Here is a 16,275-nt window from a genome sequence, read left to right as displayed (position 1 = left end):
CTTACACAAATAACAATATTTGCTCATCGACCATGACCACACTAGAAAACGTTGTTCAGGCATGGTGACACTAAAAATTTCAGCGTCGTACTGCCTGAACAACTTCTTTGATAAACTCCAAAGTCACGCCGAGAAAAAGCCGCTCAATCACGGTGGTTGTTAAAGGCCTTGCGGCCGTAGACAATGTTAAAAATAAATAAAATCAACTCATCAGTGTGGTCACTCCTTCTTCGTCATTACTGACACGGAAGATTTTTCGGTTATCCATGTGGAGGTTGAGGAAGTAGGCTTGCTCTAGGCTGGGGCCGGGGTAGACTACGCAGGACGTGAGCGGCACCCTCTCATCCTGTAATAAGAGCAAACATGACTTCTCATAAAAGGATGTTCGTGCTGTTCTGGCAGCACAATATATAAAGAATGTGTAGTGTTTATCCTTTGAAATGGCGTGTAATTGACATTACACTGAATTCGAAGCATACAACCCATACATTCCAATAATTTCGTATGATAAAGATAAGAGTTTTTCAGCATACAGCAAATTCCTGAAATGAGGTGAAGTGTAAGACTACAGCTCAAAAATGGCACTTACGAAAGCCTGAACTCACCTAAAAATCAAATTCCTTCTAGAGTAGTGAGCCAGTGTGAAAAACAATTCTTAAAGTACAACGTTCAGAACATGTAGCATTATTCAAAACGCACAAGAAACTTACCTCTTCATGTACAAACAGTGAAGACATCTCTGCTTTCTCTTTTACATGAGAACAAATGGTCTTGGGCGTGGCACTAGCGAAGAGGTCTGCAAAAAAAAGTAAAAGATTTGCTTACTTTAATCACGCCTCTAACAATCTGAGGAATGGTTACAAGTCACGAATCAGTGCAATTCTGCCTCTATAAGATCATCAAAAATGAACAATTTTCTCGTTCTTTCTACCCTCACAAGATGCTCCGTAAATGGAATCTAATCCAAATTTGACGCTGTGCTTCCTATTTGTCTGCTTTCTAGACGTAGGGCTGCGAACATGTGTTTTGTGCACCTAATCTAGCACAGAAATTCGTCATCTAAAATTCAATCATCTTAATTCATTGTAATTTGATAAAAGTTGTGATAGCTCGTCCAGTTTTTAAAGAGTTGCGGGCCTGCAATAGGCACTGCCTAGCACGTATGAAAGTATTTCTTTAAAAAATTTTTTTCAAAGCTTGCTTTTAGAAAAAGCGTCTGCCATATTTCGACAACCAAGCCCATTCTTTGATGGCAATCAGGGGCACGCTATTAGCGATTATTGACCACGGGATTTACAAACGTAACCCGTGCCTAAATACTCAGTTAAACACAATCCAACAAGTAGGAGCGCTCGAACGACACCAACGCGCGCGGACGCCGTCTACGTTGCAGCAGCCATGGCTTATGCTAGAGCTACCGCACATAGCTCCCACAGTCACGTATACTCTCTCGATTTTGGTATAACGCCGAACGTTATCGCAGATGAAGGCAAAGCACGAAAACAGCAAACAGAAACGAGAGAAAACAACGCACGGCGATGACCACAACAACGCGCCTATGGAAGTCTGCTACATCTTTCCCTGTTGCTGGTGAAACTTGTCCTAAATAGCTTAAAAGACCGAGGCGCACGTGCTCGGAGCATCGCGGCATATCAGCACCTCCAACTATACTGTCTTTAAGCAAAAACAAAAAAGCCATTTCGTACAGTGCGCTTCTGTACATATTTTTTTTTCTTTTTCTGTCTTTTTTTAGGCTTACAACTTCAGAAGCACGTTGCACATTTGGGTATTAATAGAAATGATATTACGATGTAGCCCAAAGCACATCTTAAAACAATATCAATCACTTTGTGCAGTGTAGAGACAATGTGCGATCAGCCACTAATCCCGCCCTTGTTAAGTGATCACATCACTCACTGTATGAGTGATGCAGGCACTTACACAACATCGCGCATAGCAGTGTGAACTCGTTAAGTCACACGTTTAATCGGGCATCTGCAACAGACCCGCGAACGCATGCTGTTGTATATGGCTGGCAGCCTACTTCAGAAGAGCTGCTACAGGCGCCCAGCTAGCGCTGTATGATTACTACCTACGAAAACAGTACACTCACCGTTAACAGGCCCACGTTGTCCGTGTCCGCCACTCCATGAATATTCCTTAATCCAAGCGTCACTTCGAACACGGTGTCATGCGTGACCACCATTGAATATGCGCCTGTTCGCTAGAACACACACAGCGACCAAGACCCCAGGTCAACGCAATGCATTTGAAAGACGATGAGACAGAGAGAGCGACGTTGAGAGAGAGAAGGAGGAGGCACTGGCGGCGACGCCGCAGCTATCGGCGCAGGTGTTGAGAGACGCATCTATTCGCTTATCTACGCCGCGGTTGCGGGAGCAACGCTGGCCGGGGTTAGCGTGGGGGGGGGGGGGAGGAGGAGCGGGAAACCCGCCAGGACGGCGCCGAAAGACAAACGCTATGGCGCATACGGCGTACGGCCGTTCGACGCGGAATGACTCCATGTAAGTGGCAACTCCTTACAGCCAGTCGAACAGCGACGCAGGTTATTTACCAGCCTCGGGTTCTTTGAGTATTTTGACGGAATTCGATTGCAGTGGGCGAAAAATAGTGAAGCAAAGCTTGCGGAAAAATAAAGTGCAGCATGGAATGGCCAGAAACAATGAATATTTCGTCCTCGGTGGCATTAGCGGGAGAGCATCGCTACACTTTTTTCAGAGGAATTTCTTTTCGCATTGTCTGTGTCTGGCACTTCTGCGTATGGTGCCGCAAACACTGAATGCATAGTCGAAGCTGGAACAAATTAATCCACAGTCGCGGATGTTTAGAAGGCTTGCCACGCACCACGAAACGTGCCGAGGTTGTTATAACAAACTTTTTGCTGACCACATGATCAGCACATAATTCCATATGGTTGCCCAATGAGCTAGCTAAGCACCTGTAGCAAAGGCAGGGCACGTTCTTGTTAAACGTTGTTAATATAAACGATGGTTGTGCATAAGTGCAGCGACAGCTTTCCGTGTGAATTGGTCATAACCCCCGTTTTCGAGCGTAGACGCACCTCAGCGGACCTAATCAGCTACCACAGCAAGTTCGTAAGCAACGATCAGTTACGAAAATGTGCAGCTGTTTTCCATGTACTGAATAGTCCGTGTACAGTGCGTTGACCACCGCCATTCCTTAAGCCACCTCCCATATAGACTCCCAGTCTGAACAGGTGTGGGACCTTAAACACTAAGAAGCAGTGCCCCCCCCCCACACACACACACGAAATTCGAGGGCACACGGGCTGATACACACGCATACTTATTCACAGGCGCACACACATACACGTATACACACATACGGCCACACACACACGCGACCGTAAACGCACGCATGAATGGGCGTACACATGTGCACAGGCACGCTTAACACAAGCTCGTACTCGCACATACACGCGCACGCACACATGCACGGGAGTACACACAATCGCGCATACACGCGAACACATGCGCAGGCTCACGCACACACACCCATACTCGGGCGAACATTATTTTTGTATAAAAAATCCATAGCAAACATGCAGCTTAAAACCAACGCTAAGGAAAGCTTTCGTAACATGGATTGCAGTTAATTGCCATTATAGATGAAACGTAATTTGCTTCTGCTGACATTCTGCTGTATTCGGAGAGCACCTTCACACATTCTAAGTCAATTAGGCCGTCATTTAACGCAAGGTCCACATATTCGTGCAGTAGCTACGCTGCTCGGCCGTCAATCCGAAGGTCACGGGTTCGATGCCGGCCGTGGCAATCGAATTCAGATGGAGGCGAAAAGGTAGAAGCCTTTGCATTGTGCAATATGAGCGCTCATTAAAGAACACCAAATGGTAAAAATCTCTGCAGCTTTCCACTACGACGACCCTCATATTCATATCGAGGTTTTTGAGACGTAAAATCTCAAATATTATAATTATGTGTGCTTCTTATGCTGAATATTCCATCTGATGAATCGGCACCTACACCCTTCTCAGGCACAAAAGCACCCTTAGAGCCTATTTTAAGGTGCTATCGAGGCAAGCACCCAAACAAAGGGGTGCTTTTTTTTCAATCGACCATTTATGGGTGTTAAAGGGTGTTGCAAAGGGTGCTTTCTCGTAAAAGCACTCTTTTTACACCCTTTTGGGTGCAAAAATTTTTACTGTGTACGATTCGCTGAGATGTTGTCGGTGAGTATCGAGTGTCCTTTTTTTGAAAGTGGATCGAATGTCTGGTGTCCCGAAAACGTGTCGCAGCTGCTGCTGGAAGGTAGCCCAGTCGGGTAAGTCAACGATGTGGTTGAAATATCATGTGTTTGCGACTATGGTCATATAAAAAGGGACGTAACGCAGTTTGGTGGCTTCCTCCCACCTATTAGCGGCCTTTACGTGGTCGTAGTGATCACGCCAGTCTTCTACATCTTCTCCACGAAGACCAGCGAAGAGCGGGGGTTTCCGTTGATGTCTGTGTATGTAAATAAAAGGGGCAGCTTGCGTCGGTGCGTGGTTTATGACATCAGCGCCGGCAGGCTCAGTCTGGGACATGCTGCCTGCCAGTGGGCGCAATCGGCGGCCTGAAAAAGCTCTAGGGGGTAGAGCGGGCTGCGGGAGGTCAGAGGACCGAAAATCCACCTCCACCACGTTTGAAGTCTTGGAAGTCTAGGTTGCGTCAGTGTTTATTTGAGGAAAAACCACGCCAAACGAACGGGAAGAGCCAGAGACGATAACGATGATGTTGCCACAGAACGGCCATGAGGAACAAGCGACAAGCGGATGATGGTGATTGTGATCATGCAAGGATGAGAACATGCAACAAACGGCATATATATATATATATATATATATATATAAGAAAAGAAGTGTATACCTAAGGGCTCGTTTTTCCGTGTTTTAACACAATATTAATGAGATATAACAGACAGTAATGCCAAGGAATGTACAGGGGAAGTTATTAGAACCAATGGAATGTAAATAAGAAGAAAGAAAAGTGGATGAAAAAATAACCAGCCGTGAGCAGGAATTGAACTTACGACCTTCGAATAACGCGTTCGATGCTCTAACCACTGAGCTACCACAGCGACCTTCCCTGCACCCACTTTTTGGGGTTTATATGTGAATTAAGAAGTAGGAGTGACAGTCAGCGCCATTTTTTTCATCCACTTTTCTTTCTTCTTATTTACATTCCATTGGTTCTAATAACTTCCCCTGTACATTCCTTGGCATTACTGTCTGTTATATCTTTCATATATATATGTATTAATGTATGTATATATATATATATATATATATATATATATATATATATATATATAGTTCCCTCTCACTCTCGCAAACATTTTTCAAGGCGAGCGGGACGCGGCAGCAACGAAGTTTGGAAGGTCATGTCAGTATAACTCATCCCCTGATGAAGGGAGCACCCTTCCCGAAACTGTTGGGAAATAAATATATTTATTCTTGTTGACAACGCCCCCGTTGTGCCATATCTCATATATATATATATATATATATATACAAAACATTTATGCATTTGCTACACAGTGGCTGTGCATACCGAGAAAACAGGCTGGAAGATAAACTGGGACAACGCAAGTATCTTATCTACGGGAAAAAAACTGACGACCTCAAATCACTAATCATTCAGACAACGAGTTACAGATTCAGTAAATCATCTGGCACATTTAACAACTTGAACTCCCGTGCTTCACGTCGCGTCATGCACTCAGTGCTACATACGAACCTGTTACTGAGCCATCATTTCGTTGTGAACAAAGAATCCGATCGAATCCTGATACGTCATTCTTTACATTGTTTTTTCACATTCTTACATTGTCGTTTTTACATTGACCTGCGACCTGTTATTTTTCAACATAACTTTTAATGAAGTTATACAGTGGTGATATGGTTGTATGAGATACGCGAAGACAAGAAATGGTATTCAGATGAATTCAGGGACATCGATGTATTGCTGGTGCATGGACGGTCTCTTCTCATAATGTAGAAAACTTCTAGAGCCAGCCGCGCATGCTCATTGAGGCTTGGGCCTATGGTCGACGTCCGATGAAAACGTGCTTCACAACTGGTGCAACAGTTAATATGGGCCGCAAAGTGGGCTCCTTTATAGGTATTCTGTCAATTTTTGCATGTGTGCCCTTAGCTGTTCGTTGATGCATCTCCCCGTTTAACCGATGAAGGTCATTCCCCATGAGAGCGAGATGACAAAAACTACGACGACAGCACACTGGACGTAAAAGACTCCATGTCGGATTCGGCATTCTTTTTTGCTCACTCCGCTGGTGCGAGAGCATAGCTTCGAAAGCTTGTTCGGCGCAGACAATGCCACTATGACACCGTGTCTGCCAGAAACGTTTTTCAGCTGATGGGTGATCCTATGTGGATAAGAAACCGCCACAGGCCTGGACTTGTCGCGTAGGACCTCCACCCTCTTAGTGGATATTTTTGAATTATAGACCAGACCACTGAAATTAGGAGCAACCAGGGGAAACCTGCTGCCAGAAGTCGGCTTACCTGATTATCAAAATTTTCTTACATCCTGTGAGGGCACAATTTTTCAAGCGCTGATTCCATGGCAGAAATCGCAATTCCTCTTTTTATAACTTTGGGTGTGCTGACTTGATAGCCAGAAGTTCTTTTTTTGCTGCTAGCTGGTGAGACGAAGAAACATGTCTTTCACAGAATTCTAGCCTCACTTTGAAGAATTACACCTTGTCTTTTCGAGGAAGTTCAAAAGTAAAAAACAAGACCATGTCTGAGTAGGTTGAAATCATCTGACATCCTACTGAGTAAATCGTGATAGGAGGAGCCTAGAGATAAGAGAACCAAAAATAAGGATTAAGTAAGGGTAAGATAATTGGATAAGGATAATTGGATAAGTAAATGGATAAGGATAATTGCAACACAGCAACTTCCTAACAGTGGTGGCAGCAATGTTATGCCATCGGACCTAATTTCATGATGATGATGATGATGATGATATGTAAGATATAACGTCCCTAAACCACCATATAGTTATGAGAGACGCCGTACTGAAGGGCCCCGGAAATTTCGACCACCTGGCGTTCTTTAACGTGCACCCAAATCTGAGCACATGGGCCTACAACATTTCCGCCACCATCGGGAACGCAGCCGCCGCTGCCGGGATTCGATCCCGCGACTTGCGGGTCTGCAGACGAGTACCTTAACCACTAGACCATCACGGTGGGGGTGATGACATAATCTGTAGAACTCTTGCTGTATACGGCCCCGCCGCGGTGGTCTAGTGGCTAAGGTACTCGGCTGCTGACCCGCAGGGCGCGGGTTTGAATCCCGGCTGCGGCGGCTGCATTTCCGATGGAGGCGGAAATGTTGTAGGCCCGTGTGCTCAGATTTGGGTGCACGTTAAAGAACCCCAGGTGGTCTAAATTTCCGGAGCCCTCCACTACGGCGTCTCTCATAATCATATAGTGGTTTTGGGACGTTAAACCCCACATATCAATCAATCAATCTTGCTGTATACGCATACAATTGCCAATTTTCGCTAGATTGGTCTTTTTTTACGTAGTGGATGCCGTTTGAGCTGCTTGAATTGTACTTATATTTTTTTTTGCCCTGCAGGACTTTCGAAGCACCATCCACATCTAAATCACCGGTAAGTTTTCCATGTATTAGTGGCACCTTTGTCGGTCTCAGATAATGAAGGTTCTAGAATTGTTAAACACAGCTAAAACCTAATACTTGCCATGCTTCGACTGTTTTCCTTATACCGCAGTCGCTGCACCTCATAACAATAATTGGTGGCTGCAAGTTTGAGAGAAATGATACACAATCATTTCTCTGGCTAGCTGAAATACTGGGCTATAGAAAAGGCTATGATCTTCGCAATGCATTTAGGTTGTTGAGTACTGACACAGTTTCATTCATCGATGAGACCTACTGAGACCTGAAGCTTTCACTGGCCCTTGTCACTCTTGCTTTAGCAAAATGTTCTTGCAAATAGCGCATATATAGTGGTAGTATGTGGTATTGTATGTAAATAGCGGTGTGTCGGCTTGTGATAGTATAGTTAACGCCGATCACTAGCCTATTCAACGGAAAGTTAGAGATTACTGTAATTTGGGTGGTGGCATTGTTGGTTATCCAAAAGGTTACATGTGTTTGTTGAAGGCTCAGCGATAGTGATTTTCGGTGCTGGGAAAATGTGTGAACTGTGCAATCCAAAGTTTCATTTCACTACGGTTCAGAGTGTGCTGTGGACATCGCGATGGCCCGTTGTTCTGAGCTATATATATGTCCAGATTTTTAAAGCCTACCTTGGGGAGGATATACATTAAACGTATAAGACAGGCTACTTGGGTGTCGCAGTATACCAATAGCGACTATCATCTGTGCTGTACATCCTTGATGCTATGGGGTGATTGCCACCACCTCTACCATTCTGACAGCTGTGGTGAGAGGCTGTTATGGTAGATCACTTGCTTACAGCCGCTAGGCAGTGTTTTACACTTCTCATATTTGACACGTTTGTACAGATGTTTTTGTTTCGAGTGTGCTTTCTGGAAAGCATCAATCTCAAAAGGTAGTTTAACCTATCAACATTAATGAGCTCTGGGACTGATTGTTGTGGAATTATAAATGACATTAGTTTTTGCGCTAATATTCTTAACAGACTATTCAGATGCATGGACAGTGAAGGGCCATTCTTATTCCATAGAAATTTAAGACGGCAGTTGCGTCTTTCATAGCAGTCTCGTATATCTTCGTTTTTCGTTCCCACTCCACCACTGCCCAGACTCGGAGCGAAGAAGTCGACTCCGCCGACGAAGACTCTGTCGTGGACATGAACCCTCTGCCCATCCGATCCCGCTTGGACCTGTGGAAGAAGCGCGAGAAGCGTGCGATCCGCAAGGGCATGTGAGTACGCTATCTGTGGTCTCATAAACTGACACTCCATTCTCTGGACTGAGATCATTTGTTTAAAATCGCCATGTATTACCAGTATTTGCCTTTTAAAGAGGTAGTAACTAAAAAAGTTTCTTTGATAAACTATGTTACTGGAGGCCCATTTATAAAAAGGCGCATCGCTCTTTGCAGTGTCCGTGAATGAAACAGTTTGTTTATTACTGATTATTCTCACCTTCGTCTTGGGAGAGCTTCGAGAACAATGCGCCACAAAGGCCGTCTAGTGTGAGAAACGGCACTGAGCAATGTGACACACATTGCTCCGATGGTCTTTCGCATGCGGCATGTGCAGCGTAATCACGTGGCCGGTTTATTCATTGTTACCTGGTGGCTTAGACTTTCATGACGCTTCCACACGTTCGCCGCGGGCACGGACTCGTGAGCAGCGGCCGACTAGAAGCCTGCTGGCACAAGCGCGGCAAAAGCGTAGTGGTGACTATGACGTCATGACATGGCTGGATATCTCGTATCTAAGCCACAGAGATGGCACCGTGGAATTTTTGGGGTCACCTTCACGTCACTTTGTGTGATGCCAATGCGGCGAGGCCTGACGCTCAGAGAAGGATCAGGCACGCCAACCTCAATATTAGCGAATTACTTTTTGTTCAGGTTGAATGAAAAAAGTGTAATTGTACGGGCTGGTTTCGTTTGTTAGACGCAATAATTATTAGGACTGATAACGAGGCCAATAGAATTGCAGGAAATGTTATTAGAAGTAATTGTAATGTAATTGTGAACACAGAAAAGGAGACGAAAAGATAACAAAGAAAGTGTTCCACACTCGCCACAACGCCAACAGGTGGCACTCGCCGATGCTCCCACGTTTAAATGGACATATATATTCTTTAAAATACATGAAGGAATGACCGTCACCATAGCTCAATGGCAGATCATTATACACGTTATTCGTAGGTTCCAGGCTTGTATCCTGCCGGTGGAAAGTAACGTTTTCGTCCACTTTTCTTTCTACATATTTACACTACAATTATTTCTAATAACCTCGCCTATACTTTTCTTGGAATTCTTGTCTGCCAGTTTTCTATCATCTTCCATTTAGGTTTGGTAAATGATATGCACAAGTTCACGAAATTTCTTACGCAGACTCTCAGCTGCACGTCTTTCACCTGCAGCCTTCTAACCTGCAGATAAGGTGCATTTTCTAAATCTTCTCAATCTGCTACACTCTAATTAATACTTTTTTGCTTGAATCGATATTCTCTGATATCGATGTCAAAATTCGAGTGGGGCTACTTAGCCTGCCCGCCTCTTGAAAGGATCCTTCTTGTTACATGGATCAGCCTAAACTTCGTTTGACAGGGCGAAGGCTTCGTAAATCAACGGTTGGTCTTGCAAATAGGAATCTGCTGCCAATATTTAGGTTTCAAATAAACTTACTTGTGTCGTATTACATGTGGCCTTCGAATTATATCGAGCCACGTCAGAAAATTCGATTATATTTCAAATGACCTAAAGGGGCAGTTGTGCACAATAGGGCAGGATTTAACCAAAAATGCGATAAAGTTCATTTTTGGGAATAAAAAAGATTGTTTGTCAGGGAATTTTGTTTTAAAAAGGACATAATGGCAGTAACGTTGATGAATGAATGAATACTCGAATTTTGTGTTTGATACGATATAAACTATTTGAACACCAGCTCCTTTGAGGTGTTTATTTGTACACCAACGAAATACCAAGCTACTTGTAACGGTACCCAGAAGCAAGTAAAAGTAATGATGGTCGAGTATGTATATATATATATATATATATATATATATATATATATATATATATATATATAAAGGGAAACAAGTGCATACTGAACGGCTCGCTTTTCGTGTTTATACAAAATTAATGAGATCTAACAAACAGTAATGCCAAGGAAGGTATAGGGGAAGTTATTAGGCCAATTGTAATGTATGTTAGAAGAAAAGTGGTGAAAAGATAACTTGCCGTGGGCAGGATCCGAACCTGCGACCTTCGAATAACGCGTTCGATGCTCTACCACTGAGCTACCAGGACAGCTATCACCCCGGCCACATTTATTGGGTATCTATGTCAATTTAAAGGTAAGAGTGTCAGTCAGCGCCACTAGTAGCCATGGCGGCGAGTGTGGCACATTCTTTATGAGCCTGTTTGGTGTCACGTAGCGCGTGAACTTGTTACTAACTGGCAGCTGACAACAAGTCCCTCGTATACAACCTAAAGGCACCAAGTCTGCCAGTACGAGACCCTCGTCAATGAATAAGGGAAACAAGTGTATGCTTAAGGGCTCGTTTTTCGTGTTTACACAATATTAATGAGATCTAACAGACAATAATGCCAAGAAAGGTATATATATATATATATATATATATATATATATATATATATATATATATATATATATATATATATATATATATGGGGCCGTATTGCTCCTATATTGTTCAGGGTTTAGTCCCCTTTTCATGATCTAACAGAGCATATATATCTCTATTTAGGAGAGAGAGACAGAGATGTAAAACAAATTTTACCGTAAGCGCCAAGAATTAAATGCAATAGTAACTAATTGGAATTTTTTAAGGCTAGGAGCCAAATACTTTGGATGTGTTCTTTTGTAACTCAACCAACAGAATAATGGTTTCAGGGGATACCGCCGCTCCAGCGACCACAGCAGTTTACGTGCCGGTAATTCTCTTTACTTGAAGTAAGGCTTGAGAGCACAGCAAGTTTAGGGGTAGTCTCCCGATATATGTCGCGATGATGCGTGCTCGCATAACTTTCTGAGTAAAGTTCGCAGATGCATGAGTAGCGCACCCCTCCCCCACGTAAAGACGGACGTCGACTACACGTCTCGCACGTGGTGCGATATTTTCACACGCAGCCGTCGTGCGACAGAGATGGCCGGCTCGTTTTGTCTCTGCTTCTGCCGCAGTCGTTCGAAGCACTTGCCTGCTTTAATTCACGCGCAGAACACACGATACACGGGGCGATGTTATCGATTTGGACTTTGTTCAGAAAACTGCGGCGAAGGCAAAAATCCGCTGGGAGTTGTCATACAACTGCTGAAATAAAAATATAGAGATCATTTTATATGGCTTAGTCGCCATATAAAATAATGAGCAAGGAACAAGGGGGGGGGGGGGGGGGGGGGTGACGAAGGGCCACGGTGGCTCCCTCATCGTCTCACTGGGCTTCTTCGCGCCCAGTCGGTCGAGGCATGATGACACTGCCTCCTATTCCTTGTTGGGTATCGCGTGTCTCGGCTTGCGGCTGCATCTGCGCATGGCTAATAGACGGAGTAGACAAGGCGATGGTGAGTCAAGGCAACATTTTTGCACAGCATAAACAAAGGCGTTACATAATCGGCACTGGGGCCGACCGCTTAAGGAGCACACACTGAGGTGCGACAATGAGCCGGGATTTCTTCGAACGCTCCCCCTCTCGTCGCGCCGCTTAGTTTTTTTATAGGCCCGGGGAATCTCTTCCATCAGCCAGTAGTTAGAAGCCTCCCATCAGGAACCGCCGCTGGTCGGGTGCTGGAATTGCTCCCGTGGGCGAGGGGGCTTGCCGCGAGTTGCGTAAGACACATATCGTAATAGATGCCGGGTTTTGCGCCAGCCTGGCGCGCTCGCTGATTTTGACGCTGGTTGCATTAGCACAAGCGAGAAAATTTGGCTTGGACTCGAAAGCATAACACCCTCCCACGTATTGGATCGGTGTGATGCTTCGGCTTTCCGGGCAAGCCCAAATTGCGCTGTGTAGCCCTATCACCGCAAGATTGGCTCTGAAAAATAAGAAGCCTCCGGGTTCATTGAATGCAGTATCACCTGGTCACTGTACAAGATCTATAGCTTTTTCACATGAAATCCTTCTTCTTTACGAATCCTCTCATCGGGCTTGGTAGTGTGCGTCGATTAAAATGTATCGGTATGCTGTAAAGGGGCATCTTCAAGATGGAGAGACTCTCGGAGATAAATCCTCATAAAAAGGTGGTACATACCCCGAACTGACATCATAGCAGTAATGTAACATCCGCCATAGATCTCCCACACTTGTGCAGGTTGAAACCAGAATCTTATCATCCAGTGCGAATAGTGCACAGTTGAAAGTTCATGCGCAGAATTTTAACCTTTTTTATTGATATGACATATAAGGATTTAAACATTAAATGTTGGCATCCTGTAACAAACCTATCTACCTCTAACTACTTCGGAGTAATTGCGTTGCATGGCAAAACTTTCTTCGGCATTGGCACAAAAGACATGCGATGTTATTTTCTTCCTCTGAGGCCTTCAATGTCCGCCTCGGTGGAACAGTGGTCATACGGGGCTCGGCTGCTTACAAAGGTCGCATGTTCGTTCTTGGCCGTGGTGGTCGCATTTTGATGGAGGCAAAATGGTAGTGGCCTGTGTACTGTGTGACGTAAGCTCACTTTGAAGAACACCACATGTTCAAAACTTTCGGAGCCCTCCACTACGACATCTCTCATAATTATATTGTGGTTTTGGGACTTTGGGCCCCTCATATATGATCTGAGGCATTCAACAGATGCTGGAATGTCACTGCAACTTGTGTGTGTGTTGTGTAATTCAAGTGATCTTGTGCAAAAAAAAAGACAGCACGGTTACAAAAATGAGCTTTTTAAACACAACAGATTCACTGATGATCTTCATACACATATAAAATTTTATTCAGGTTGCCACTGTAGGCCTTTATTTTTTAAGTCAAGCAGTCCAACCTAATTATGATTGTAACACTTCCATTTTCTTCCAGGATTGTGAATCCGTACGTGACCAAGTAGGGTCGTCCCGATGTCCGCTACCGGTCTTTGAGCCCTTCGACACCAAAGATGTTCCATGATTTTATTTTCACTCATGTGTTCATCTCAGGTTTAAACTTGTTCCAAAAATAATTTTGCCCAGCTTGTTTTTTTGCTTCGTTTTGACAACACATCGATGTCTAAGCAGCATCGTTTGCCGCAATCTAGCGAACATAGTGCAATAAATGCAAAGATTGAAATAATCGACACAGTATACCAATAAATGATATATTTGTGCCAGTACTACGTTAGCTCAATCCTAATCATGCCCATAACTGTGCATAGAATTCAATGGCTGTTTTTCTCTACAACGTATATTTGATTTTATTGTTTTAAGAGACATAGGAAGCGTATCAGGTAGGTAAGTATAAGCAGACTACGTCTAAGCATGACTCCCAGGTTTGGGTCCACCATGTTTCTCATAATCATCAGGTGGTTTTGGAACGTTAAACTCCACATGTCAATCGTATATCATTAAGCTTAAGCACTGGATAGATCAGCACAGGAACGCTAGGAGGTGATCGTGGATGCAAAACATAAAATAGCTGCGTGGCAAGAAATTGCTTTGCATAAGCTTTAAACTGAACGCCGTCAGCCCTTTTGACGGAGCTAGTGTAGAATCAGATTACCGAACTACCGTTTCGAAGGTGCAAAGGTTGGAGAACATACATGAAAACAGTGCCGTAAAAGGCTAAATAGGAGTGCCATTTACAACTTTCAGTGTTAGTAAACGTTTAAGGAGGCCTGATGAGGGGCCCTTTAGAAGTCTCACGATGCATGCATGCAACTAACTATAATTCGGCAATGTTCGCTGCAAGTTTGGATGCGTCTTATTTGAAACGTAAAGTCTGTCAATCCCCCGACACTTCAGCCTGTCCACCTGTTGCACCTTTGAAGCAACGGCGAGCTGACGTTACAGCAAATTCCTCACAATTGCACTGCGTCATTGTAAGGCCTGACCCAATACATTCTCAGGCAGAATATCCTTGTGCTGTCCCTAGAACCTTTCAAAGTAACACATTACTTGGCGTATCACGAGGTTCACACAAATGCATGAGACAAGTACTACGGCACTGCATGCGGTAAGTTTTCATTAAACGAATAAAATGATAAAAAAAACGCCTGTTGTCACTTAGGCAGTTAAGCAGTGCCTTCAGCGGTAACGTTGCAAGCGAGAACAATTATGACCCAAAAGTATCGGTAGATTTCCTAAGATGATAACTTTCGTTTTGACAATACTATTGCTAGTTTTGTTTTAAATAATAATGAAGCATATCAGTGATATCGCTACCCAAAATCAAAACACTGGAGCCCCATCACACGCGAGCTGCGTTGACGTGGTTTCCGGGGCGCGTGCAGAGGCAGAGGCTGATCATAACACTAAAGTATAGTCAGAAAAAATTTGCACAAATTAAAAACAATTGTGCAATATCGGCAGACTGTAGCTCTAGAAAAAAAGCGGTAGACTGACGAAAGAACACACTGCTCTTAAAAACCTGCAAGATATCACACTAGATCAGTACAGAAGAGCAAGCGTCAGATATAGAGTAAAAGGCTGGCACATCAAGCATGTGCAAAACCACAGACGATCGCATTTTATTAATTCCTTTTTAGTTCAGTATACTGAGGACTCGAGTGCATTACAAAAGGGAGGGGGTTACAGTCTGAATTGAACGTACTTAAAAAAAGCAAGACATTAGGGGTTACGTAGAGGTGATGAAGAAAATAAACAAAAATAGAAACTGTGCAAAAAAAGAACAAAAAAAGGTAATTAAGAAATGCAAAACATAACAGGGTGTATTACAAGAAGGAATCAACGCAAACTAAATAGCACTCAAGCACAAGAACGTGCCTATGCCCTAAAGAATGCATCGTTGCAGCAGCATATGTCAACATATAGACGTGTAAAAAAAACGAAAACAAGATAAAATGAATACTAAAAAACGCTAATACTTTAATCCCACAGGAAATATGACAACACGTTGCTTACAGCCACCTTAAACCTATCAGTTTCAGTTATCAGTCATCTCGATGACTGATTGGGGAAGGTAATTTCAACTTGCTGACCAAGTTAAAAATATCAAGCCCGATAAATCTAGAAGAATAGCCTGAATGAATTCGACAGACAAATGAAGCCCCAGAAAATGAAAAAAAATATCCTAGATACACTTTAATTTAATGGCTGCACAAGTTACTCAACAAGTCGGAAGACGCAAATACAACCACAATTTACCATAATAGCTGCTAGATTTACCGATATTGAGGCTCATATGAAGACACGGCCACCTAAAACCAGTGGAGGTAGTCTCATCAAAAGTACCAGTAAACGATACTAGAGTCTCCACAACTACGCTGGGGGGGACTGGAAAACCTCAACTGCCACGATGGATCGAGACTATCATTAAACTTTTCGGCAACAAACCTGTTGAGGCTACAGTAGAAAATTTTCAAAGTTACTTCAATGCCTCATCTTAAACCA

General features: G+C 43.7%; 1 protein-coding gene across 1 annotated transcript in view; it reads left to right on the top strand.

Moving 5' to 3' along the window:
- Positions 1 to 13,924, top strand: part of LOC142786478 (uncharacterized) — a 113,978-nt gene extending 100,054 nt beyond the window's left edge. The window contains exons 7-9 of the mRNA XM_075884185.1: positions 7,652 to 7,685; positions 8,826 to 8,947; positions 13,751 to 13,924. Coding sequence (XP_075740300.1) covers positions 7,652 to 7,685; positions 8,826 to 8,947; positions 13,751 to 13,778 — 184 coding nt within the window. The 3' untranslated portion in view covers positions 13,779 to 13,924. The remainder of the gene's footprint in view (positions 1 to 7,651; positions 7,686 to 8,825; positions 8,948 to 13,750) is intronic.
- The last annotated feature ends 2,351 nt before the right edge of the window (positions 13,925 to 16,275 follow it).

Source organism: Rhipicephalus microplus, unplaced genomic scaffold (genome assembly GCF_043290135.1).
Source record: "Rhipicephalus microplus isolate Deutch F79 unplaced genomic scaffold, USDA_Rmic scaffold_24, whole genome shotgun sequence".
Taxonomy (NCBI): Eukaryota; Metazoa; Arthropoda; class Arachnida; order Ixodida; family Ixodidae; genus Rhipicephalus; species Rhipicephalus microplus.
Note: the sequence above shows the minus strand (reverse complement) of the source record. Positions and strands in the feature narration are given on the sequence as shown.